Genomic DNA, 10,358 nt, shown 5'->3' with positions numbered 1-10,358 from the left:
TGGAGACTGGCTCAACTTCACAGCAGCTCAGTTTGCAGTAGTTATTATCTACATTTGGTGAGCAGTTACCCTTTTTTATAACTTTTTATTGTTTTATTTGTACACGATGTACACTATTTGAGCTGGCACTTTCCTTGTTTCTTTGAGGTTTATACAGCCAGGTGGTTGTTAAGCAGAGGAAGGTCAGAAGAGGCTAAACAGCTGATTATCAAGGCAGCAGCCATCAACAAACGCACTGTTTCAGACTCTCTGTTGGAAAAGGTATTGAATTTAAAAGTGGAGTTTGCAATTCTAATACATTGCACTTTTTGTCCAATTCTGTGAATATCTCACATATCGCTAGCTGACGTTAACGCTGCATAGACCCTCTGAGTATCAGGGGCCTCACAAACCTATTCTTGAAATAGCTCACACATATTTTAACTAAGTGCAGTGGAAAACTAGAAGCAAACCATCACTAGTGTTATAAATGATCATTCTTTCGTATACAATGTGAATCCATAACATGCAAGTGTTACCACGTCCATCTTCAAAGACCACTTTTATTGTTCTCAACTACTTTGTAAAGTTTGTGACTGCAACTTGCCTGTTTGTACGGAGCCCCTAAAGGGACTTGAAAAAAAAAAAAAAAAAGAGAGAGAAAGAAAAAAGTCAGTCATCTTTATTGATCCCCCGAGGGGGTAATTCAGTTTTCCACTCAGTTTTTTATACACGCACATGCATTTTTATTGTTATACAGTTAAATACAAATACACGCAGTTTTATCCGTGCACACATGCATTTTTTGTTGTACAGATACAATATACACAGTTATATATGCACATATGCACATGCATTAAGAGGATCCAGAGCCGGCGCCAGGGAGCAGTTGGGGGTTAGGTGATTTGCTCAAGGGCACCTCCGCAGTGGCCCAGGAACAGTCCACACTTTCCTCGGGACGTGAACCGGCGACCCATCAGTCCAAAGTATAACTCCCTACAGACTGAATCACTGATACCACCACCAATATGTACAATACCAGTCAATGCTTGGCACGGAAACAATATGGGGGCAGTGTGCTGCAGGCTTTCGACCAAACCACAGCACTGAGACTGCTCTTGTTAAGGTCTTCAATGACATCCACTTAAACACAGACAGTGGCAGAACTTCAGTGTTAGTATTATTAGATCTCAGTGCTGCGTTTGACACTGTTGACCACAACATATTACTAGACCGACTGGAAAACTGGGTGGGACTTTCGGCAACAGTTCTAAATTGGTTTGAATCCTACTTAAAGGACAGAAACAACTTTGTTTCTATAGGTAAATACACATCTGAGTTGACAAATATGACATGTGGGGTACCTCAAGGCTCCATCTTGGGGCCTCTTCTGTTTAACATCTACATGCTACCACTGGCTCAGATAATGAAAAACAACTAAATAAGTTACCATAGCTATGCAGATGACACCCAAATGTACAAAACCATTTCACCAGGAGACTATGCTCCAATTCAAACACTGAGTAAGTGCATTGAACAAATCAATGACTGGATGTGTCAGAACTTTCTCCAATTAAACAAAGATAAAACTGAGGTAATGGTTATTGGAGCCAAGGCAGAACGTATAAAAGTTAGCGCTGAGCTCCAGTCTGCAATTTTCAAAACAACAGATAGAGCCAGAAATCTAGGTGTAGTCATGGACTCTGACCTGAGTTTCAACAGTCACATTAAAACAGTTACTAAATCAGCCTACTATCACCTAAAGAACATATCTAGGATTAAAAGACTAATGTCACAGCAGGATTTGGAAACACTTGTCCAAGCTTTTATCTTCAGTAGACTCGACTACTGTAATGGTGTCTTCACAGGTCTCACTAAAAAATCTTTTAGAAAGCTGAAGCTGATTCAGAACGCCGCTGCTCGAGTCCTCACTGACACTAAGAAAGTGGATCACATCACTCCTGTTCTGAAGTCTTTACACTGGCTTCCTGTGTGTCAAAGAATAGATTTCAAAATACTGCTGCTGGTTTATAAAACATTGAATGGTTTTAGGCCCAAAATACATTTCTGATCTACTACTAAATTATGAACCATCCAGATCTCTCAGTTCTTCAGGGACTGGTCAGCTTTCTGTCCCCAGAGTCAGAACTAAACATGGAGAAGCAGCGTTCAGTTGTTATGCTCCAAATATCTGGAACAAACTCCCAGAAACCTGCAGGTCCGCTGCAACTCTTACTACATTTAAATCCAGGCTGAAGACTTTTCGTTTTGCCGCTGCTTTTAATTTAACTATTCATATCTTACACTGCACTGTAACTTTTATTCATCTATTTTTTCTTTTAATGTTTATTTTATTATCTTTGCTTTTTAATGACTGTTTTTAAATGCCATTTTCTTAATGTCTTTCATTTTTGTAAAGCACTTTGAATTGCCTTGTGTTGAAAGGTGCTATATAAATAAACTTGCCTTGCCTTGCCGTGGGCTTAAATGTTATATGGCCAGTTAAACATTAATGGATGTTTTTACAAACTTGTGGTGCAGTACTTTTGAACCTACACAAAGACACTCATCTCTTATTAAGAGGAGCTCCGCTGCAGTCACACCCTGAGAACTACCTAACGGACCTAACAGTCATCAACATGGCAGATTTTGGAGAGATCCTGAAGAACATTGGAGAATTTGGTTTATTCCAGCAAATCACTTTGATTGCACTTTGCCTTCCAAAACTCCTGCAATCTTTTGTCATGGCAAGCTTTGTATTTATTGAGTCAGATCCAGAGCGACACTGTAACACGGACTGGATCCTTCGGGCAGACTCTAACCTGACCACAGATGAGCAGCTGAACCTGACTCTGCCCCGAGAGGATGACGGGACCTTCAGCAAGTGTCAGATGTTTGTCCCTGTGAACGGGTCTATTGGATCCATCAGGGAGTACGGACTCAATGAGACCACAGGGTGCCAGAATGGATGGGTGTACTCCAACATGCTGTACGAGGCCACCATAGTCACTGATGTAAGTAGCTTATAGTAGTGTATTCAAGCAGAATTATGATATTAAATTAACAAATTTACTTTATGAGTCATTTAATTGAAACATTTATGTATTTATTTTTTAACAGTTTGATCTAGTTTGTGACAGAGCTAACTTCATGGAATTGATACAAGCAATGTTCATGGTTGGCATTATTTTTGGTTCCCTCATATTTGGACCTTTTGCTGAATCGTGAGTATTTCATACAGTTAAAAAAATGAGTTTATGGTCTATGATATGAAGAATAATTATCAAACTGTGATCATATTAATGCTAAGTCATTTTATACATTGATGCTGCAAATGGCAATTATTCACTGTTCAGTAACAGGGTCTACTGTCTATCCATAAAGATTAATTTTCTTCATCTTTTTCTCTTGCAGGTTTGGTCGAAAACGATCAACTCAAATTTCAGTAGTTCTGTTGTTCATATTTGTTGGAGCAGCAGCATTTTGCCCCAATGTTTACTTGTATGTAGTGTGCCAGTTCTTTGTTGGAGCAGCAAGTGGAGGATATCGAATCAACTGTGTTGTACTGTGTATGTATACTGAGTTCATACATATTTAGAATAAGGACGAAACACTAACTGTTTATAAATCTTAGGTATATTACCAAAATATAACACAACCCTACCTTCAAACACAAAAGTGACAGGATTTAATAGGGTTGGTCTGCTGTGACGCTATTAGCGTTAGCATGTCCGGCTAAGCAGCCCACCATTTAAAGCATGAACAAAGCATTAGCAAACAAAGCCAGTGAGGACACCATTGACTATGTAGATTACCTTGGGGTTTTGGCGGTGAAAGTGTATGTAAAAAAGGAGTTATTTGTAACCAACACTGCAACACACAAGGACAATACTGTCACTTTTTTTCCAAACGAAAGATTATGGAAGCTGACTTTTAACCTACAGGATAAAGTGTAGCTTTTCGCTAAGTTGTTTACTCAGCTTCAAATTAACTTAGCCATCAACTGCATATTTAAAGGGTTCCCATTTTAATGATAGGCTAGGTAGTGTTTTCAGCCAAATCATGCTAATGTTAGCAACAGTAACAGGAACTATGGGTATTTAGTTAAAGTTCTAAGTATTCAAAACACTCCAAATATTTGACTGCTGCAATATACAACAATTGTTTCTATTTTGCAGCAACTGAGTGGATTGGGGGATCGAAAAGATCATGGGGAGTATGTGTGGCTCAGCTTTTTGCTGCAATGGGACAGTGCGTCCTGGCTGGTGTAATCTACGCCATACGTCACTGGAGACTGGCTCAACTTATTACAGCAGCTAACTTTGCAGTAGTTGTTATCTACATATGGTGAGCATTTACCCTTTGTATAACCTTTCATTGTTTTATTTGTATACAATACACTATTTGAGCTGGCATTTTCCTTGTTTCTTTGAGGTTTATACCAGAGTCAGCCAGGTGGTTGTTAAGCAGAGGAAGGACAGAGGAGGCTAAACAGCTGATTATCAAGGCAGCAGCCATCAACAAACGCACTGTTTCAGACTCTCTGTTGGAAAAGGTATTGAAAATAAAAAATAGAGGTTGCAATTCTAATGCAATAATATTCATGTCAAATTCAGTGAACATCTCATACACCACTAGATGTCTTCAATTGCGCCTTAATGCATTGACTCTTTGAACAAGTACCAGGGGCCTCACAAGACATAAACCTTAAATGACGTTTATATATATATATATAACTGAGTGCAGTGGAAAAGTAGAAGATCCATTAAGTGCTGTACCTGTGTTGTAAAAGAAAATATTTCTACACACTGAATCCATGCATGCAAGTGTTACCATGCCAATCATCAAAGTCAACCTTCATTATAAGTTTCACGTCTATAAAGTTGTGTTACTGCAACTTGCATGTTTGTGACAATAATGCGATGACAAAAATATTTTCACACATAGACATACAACGGGCTGGTGGTCTTTTGATAGTTCATTGTTTATTCATGTTTTCTTTGCCAGTAAATGAAATGTTGTTTCTATTTTTTATTATTATTATTATTACAATTTTTTCTTTGAAAGTCATAATCTTTTTCATATAACAAACGAATAATACCGAAATACCTATTGCTAATTTGTAGGTAAAGCATTTAGCAGACCTGTTTTCAGTTAAATGAGATATTTAAATGTATACAGCTTGTGTGTAGGTAACACAGTTGCATAAATAATATTTCTGCCACAGATTGCAATAAAAGAGCCGGAAAACAAAGGAGGCATCAAAACTATTTTCAGATCACCTCAACTGACCAGATATTTCTTCATTATAGCATGGGGATGGTAAGATAAAGTTTCATTTAATCTTTTATTTATTTACTAAGTACTAAATAAAATCTGAGGTGGACTAAATACTAGATATTCAAATGTATGACAGTTCTTTAATAATACTGAACACTTGTATCAGGCTGTAACCTTTTATTTATAGTCATTTCATCGTAGAAGAAATGTTTAGCATATTGATAATGTTAAAATATAAATAGAGTGGTGCAGGAATGAGTCCTAAAACCCAGAAATTAGATAGTTTTACCAGTTTCTTTCCATTGTATGTATGTCAATGGTTTTTGAACGTGTTCTAGATGCCTGAAAACAGATCTGTGGTTAACACAAGCTTAAGAGAAATTCACTTTTGTTCTGCAACATAAGATGGCAATGGCACATTTCTCACTCATGTATATCCAAAGGTTCCGTAATGGGCATTGCTTACAAGATCCCCTTTACACGAGAACAAAACGGGTTGTATCCGCATAGTTTCTCTTGCGTATAGCCCTTTCATTTAGACGAGACCGTAACAAAACGATAGAAACGGACCCCACAAACGATAACGGGTCCCAAGGTGGATAGATTTGAAACGAAACGCTCTGGGGGGTCAAACGGCTCCGTGTAATCGCCTCTATACGATCATTTCCCGATAGATGAAGCCATAGCCCCGCCTCTTCCCACCTCTGCTGCTCACTGCTGTAGCATGGTCAGTAGCTACTGACCATGCTACAGATGTTAGTGCAAAATCTACAGCTCCTCTACCACAACCATCAGCAACAAGTGGACATGGAGAATTACATGAACTACTACATGTTGCTCAATCCACCGCGGGGCATAAACAGAAGGGCAACCATGGCAACCATGCTCCGGGGTCTTCTTCGCTGCTTTTGGTGTATTTTGTGGCGGAAGTTACAGCGCCAGTTACAGGCCCGGCATATGTACTACAGCGTGTCCAGCGGTCTCGTGTGAACAGACACGTTAAATGAAACGAATGCGTCTGAACGGAAGACTTTTTTGAAAACGCATACTGTGCATAAACGCAAACGTTCCCGTGTAAAGGCAGCCTAAAAGAGACTACGCCCAGCAGGAGTCCGCCTTTAGCTTAGCGGTGGTGTCACACAGACATTCGACTGTGACGTAGTTTGTTTATAAAGTTAGCTTTTTACTTCTAGCGATTGAATTATTACGCTTCAAAAAGCATAACAGTGGTGTTGATATGTAGAGATTATCTTGCTGAACAAAACATGTAAGTAATATGGACATTTGCTTACCACAGATCTTATTTTCTGCCATGTAAAAAAAATCCAATGGAAAAATGTAATTGGACACCTTGCAATTCTTCCTTTTTGCACCGATCTACAAAAATCCGTCATCACTTCATTGGCAATGAAGGCAATGAGAATAAATGACCAATCTCAAATCTTGAATAAGCAAACAACTGTTTAAAAATGTATGTATGTTTTATGAATGTTTAATAATGCAGGTCATCTTCGTTTTTGTTCTTATTTTCAAGTTTTTCATTGAACCTAACCATCTACTCCCTGTACTTGAACATGGGAAACATTGGCTTCAACGTCTTCTTGACACAGCTCATGTTTGGTGCTTTTGAAGTGGCAGCTAATATACTCTCCATGTGGCTAATGGAGGTTTTTGGGCGAAGAATTTCACTCATATCAACATTTGTGACGGGAGGACTATCCAGCATGCTCATACTGTCTGTTCCTCAAGGTAAACCATTTGGTTTATATAGCCAAATGACAGTATCACAACCCCTTTCCCACCAAAGCCGTTCCCAGGCCAGTTCGGAGCTAGTGCCCAATTAAGAACTGGTTCTTCCTATTTCCACCGCAGCGGGGCTGGCTCTTGGCCCCGAAAAGACGTTTCTTAGCTGGCTCCACTCGACTGCCTGTCAAGAACCGAGAACCGAATACCTCAGCCTGGGGCGAGATTAACCTGGGCAATAACAGTTCATGGCGAGTAACACGTGCAATGTTATTTTCCATTAGGAAGAGCAGGCATACGTTTTCTTGTTATTTTCATTGTAGCAGCTATCAGGCTTAACAGGTTGCCATGTCAGACTATCACAAGTAAAATCATAATGAAAAATAGCCTGGTGAAAAATGCCTGTAGAAAACGGCTTGTGATAGCAACAAGATCGTCAGATTAGCTTTGCTTGCTATGCTAAAATCACCCATCTAATACCAGAGAAACTTTGATGACGCCATAATGATTCTAAACAGTGACAATTCACATTCACTTATGGGGATGGGGGATATGCCTCTGTGGAAGTTGCTAGTGTGACAGTATACTTTCAAGCAGGCGCTGCCGTGAGTAAACGGCAGATTAAACGCCGGTGGACGAGCAGTGTATCACTGCAGCGGTCGGTAAATTCCACTGAACCACATTAGTAAAAAATGAACCACTGCACTCTAATTTAATCTAATCTGGCTTCAGATGATTAAAAGCAACACGAGCATCGAACCGATGCAGTCCACCATTGTTGTTTTTCGAAGCGGTTTTGCCAACAAAATCAGCGGCGTAAACGGTGATGTCATGACGCAGCACCTGTCGGGCTCTGGGCGGTGGAAACACAACTGGGGCCAGAAGGCGAACCAGTTCGGAACCAGAAAAGCACAAGCACAGAGCCTAAATGGTAACTGGTTTGGTAGGAATGGGGTACAAATGTCCTTTTTATATTTGTTTTACAGTTTTTTGTTTATGTTTGCAGGATATGCCATTGCTGTTACATCTTTAGCTGTCGCATCTCGTTTCTTTCTGATCTGGGCTGCTGCTGTATGTACCGTTTATTTGCAGGAGTTGTTTCCAACATCTGCTAGGTAGGTGTTCAAAGTTTATATTTAGCCTTTTGTTTTTTTGTGCAAACTTCCAAGACTGGGATACAGAACCCGGTACATATAAAGTAAATGACTTTGTGAACCTGATGGAAATCAAGTGATCTGTTTGTTTGATTGGGAAGTATATTACTGTTATAACTCCCACCCCTCTTTCAGACAAACAGCAACAGCTTTAGGAGCCATGTCAGCAAGAGTAGGAGGGGTGATGTCTCCACTGCTCAACATGTTGGTCGTGTTCCACTGGTCCATACCTCCTGCTGTCTTTGGCAGCTTTACGCTGGTCGCTGGAGCGCTCAGCTTCCTGCTCCCTGAGACCAGGGAATAAAGAACTTCCTGAGTCAGTTGATGAGGTCGAGAAGAACAGGTAATATGTTCCATCGGTATTAGACAAGTTGATATCTGTTACGTTTCCTAATTTTACCGCGGATAACTCATAGTCATGCATCTATATCTGTCCTGCTTCTTTCAGAAATGTTACTTCCAGAAGAACATCTTCCAGTCTCAATCAAGAATCAACAAAGATGTAGACCTGTGTCTGATGGTTTATTCTTTAACAGTGTAATGAATTTGCTTTAAAAAGTACACCTTTCATCAGACATAAAAAAGTTATCATTAATCAAAAGGTTCCCCTGCATAAAGAATAACTAAAAATAACAACATTGTGACTCTGTTCTTTCATCCATAATTCCTGCATTTTAATAACATTGCTCTATTTCTCACTTCTATATCATGATTTCATGATTTTAAAACACTATTATCCTGATAATGGCAATTTACGTTATTGTTGTTGTTGTATTGTTCTGCTGGGTGTCTGCAGGGATGGCACAGGGTGGTACAAATGTTGTCTCTCATGAATTTGCATTGTTCTTTGATGGTCTCCGACTCAAAGTCCCCGTTCTGTTTGCTGAGCAGATGACTGAGGAACCTCAAGTCGACAATTGCATTTTCAAACACAAAGCTTTTGCAGTCGTTTTTGCTTTTTGGTCCTTTTTCAGCCCTGCCACAGCAAAAGTCTTGAGTGTTTGGCTTGACAGACTGATCATCTATACAGACACAGGTGGTCTTGGCTGCCAACAAGTTCATGGCTCTCGAGGAAGCTAAGGCTGACAAGCTAGGCCCAACAGTTCTGCTTTGCGCAGCTAGCGAGCTAACATGACATGTTAACGTTTCAACCTACAGCTGATTACAATCATTCGGTTTCTTGAGTGTGATAAATGCATGTTTTAGTAATATTAAGAAATATAATTTGGGTTTGTGGCTGCTACTGTATGTGACGATAGCTTTACGCTGTAGCCTCAATATATACTCCAGTTCAACAAATCATATCGTAATACCTACATGAACGTTATCTCTGGAACCATTGTAAAATGTGACATTATATTTTTAAGATACACACACCTTTGTTGTGAGGTTAATTCCCCTTACAGGCCATCATTTTGAACATTGCATTGACGTCAGTTAGTATATTATTTTACCGATAGTTAGTCTATCATGGTGAGTTTAACGGTAACCTTGCACAAACTTCACCTATCTAAGATTCTACCCATCTAAGTTATGTGGAAGACCTTAATTTTCCGACCTCACAGACAAGTTAATATAAACACTTCTCTAATACTTTTGAACTTTGACCTTCGTGGACAGACTGTTTAAACCACACAGTGAGCTGCTAGATGAGGACGGTAATTGCTTGTAAGATTTTCCAGAAGTCCCCAACACTCAACCCCACATACACGGCAGAGAGTTTAAGTTCTGTGCTCTATTCTCCGCATGAGCACATCAACTACATTAAGGAACCCACCTCAACAATACGGCTCCAAACATTGCTGTAAATTCTCAAATTAAATAACCCCAGTGGAATTGATACAAAATGTGTAGCCTACCTCAGAAACTCAGTACCCTACAATATAGGTCAGTTAAACATAGACCTATAAAATAAACTTTAATGACACTTTGCCATGCAAAGTTTCATCAAACATTTTCATGGGATACTTAGATTTAAGTACGTTTATGAGTTACACATTGCAATCCAATAAAACAACGCTGTAATGTTTAATCTTTTACGAGGCTCAAATTCACTGTAGCCACAGTTTAGCTTCATGATTGGCTAGCTTATCTTTAGTTAAAAACAGCTTGAAGCAAAGCTTGTCTGTAGCTTAATAGCAACTTAAGATGTTTTCCAAATGGCACTGTTAGTTTGGTTGGGGGCGAGGGATATCCTGAGGG

General features: G+C 39.4%; 1 protein-coding gene across 1 annotated transcript; it reads left to right on the top strand.

Moving 5' to 3' along the window:
* The first annotated feature begins 2,561 nt into the window (after positions 1–2,561).
* LOC117488341 (solute carrier family 22 member 13-like) lies at positions 2,562–8,460 on the top strand. The gene is made up of 9 exons (XM_034137171.1): positions 2,562–2,993; positions 3,100–3,203; positions 3,394–3,548; positions 4,158–4,326; positions 4,414–4,534; positions 5,207–5,301; positions 6,794–7,008; positions 8,009–8,117; positions 8,292–8,460. Exons 1-9 carry the CDS (start codon positions 2,619–2,621, stop codon positions 8,458–8,460), a joined length of 1,512 nt encoding a protein of 503 aa, XP_033993062.1. The 5' UTR covers positions 2,562–2,618.
* The last annotated feature ends 1,898 nt before the right edge of the window (positions 8,461–10,358 follow it).

Source organism: Trematomus bernacchii, unplaced genomic scaffold, assembly GCF_902827165.1.
Source record: "Trematomus bernacchii unplaced genomic scaffold, fTreBer1.1, whole genome shotgun sequence".
Taxonomy (NCBI): Eukaryota; Metazoa; Chordata; class Actinopteri; order Perciformes; family Nototheniidae; genus Trematomus; species Trematomus bernacchii.
The sequence above is the reverse complement of the archived record's forward strand: the minus strand, read 5'-3'. Positions and strand labels throughout refer to the sequence as shown.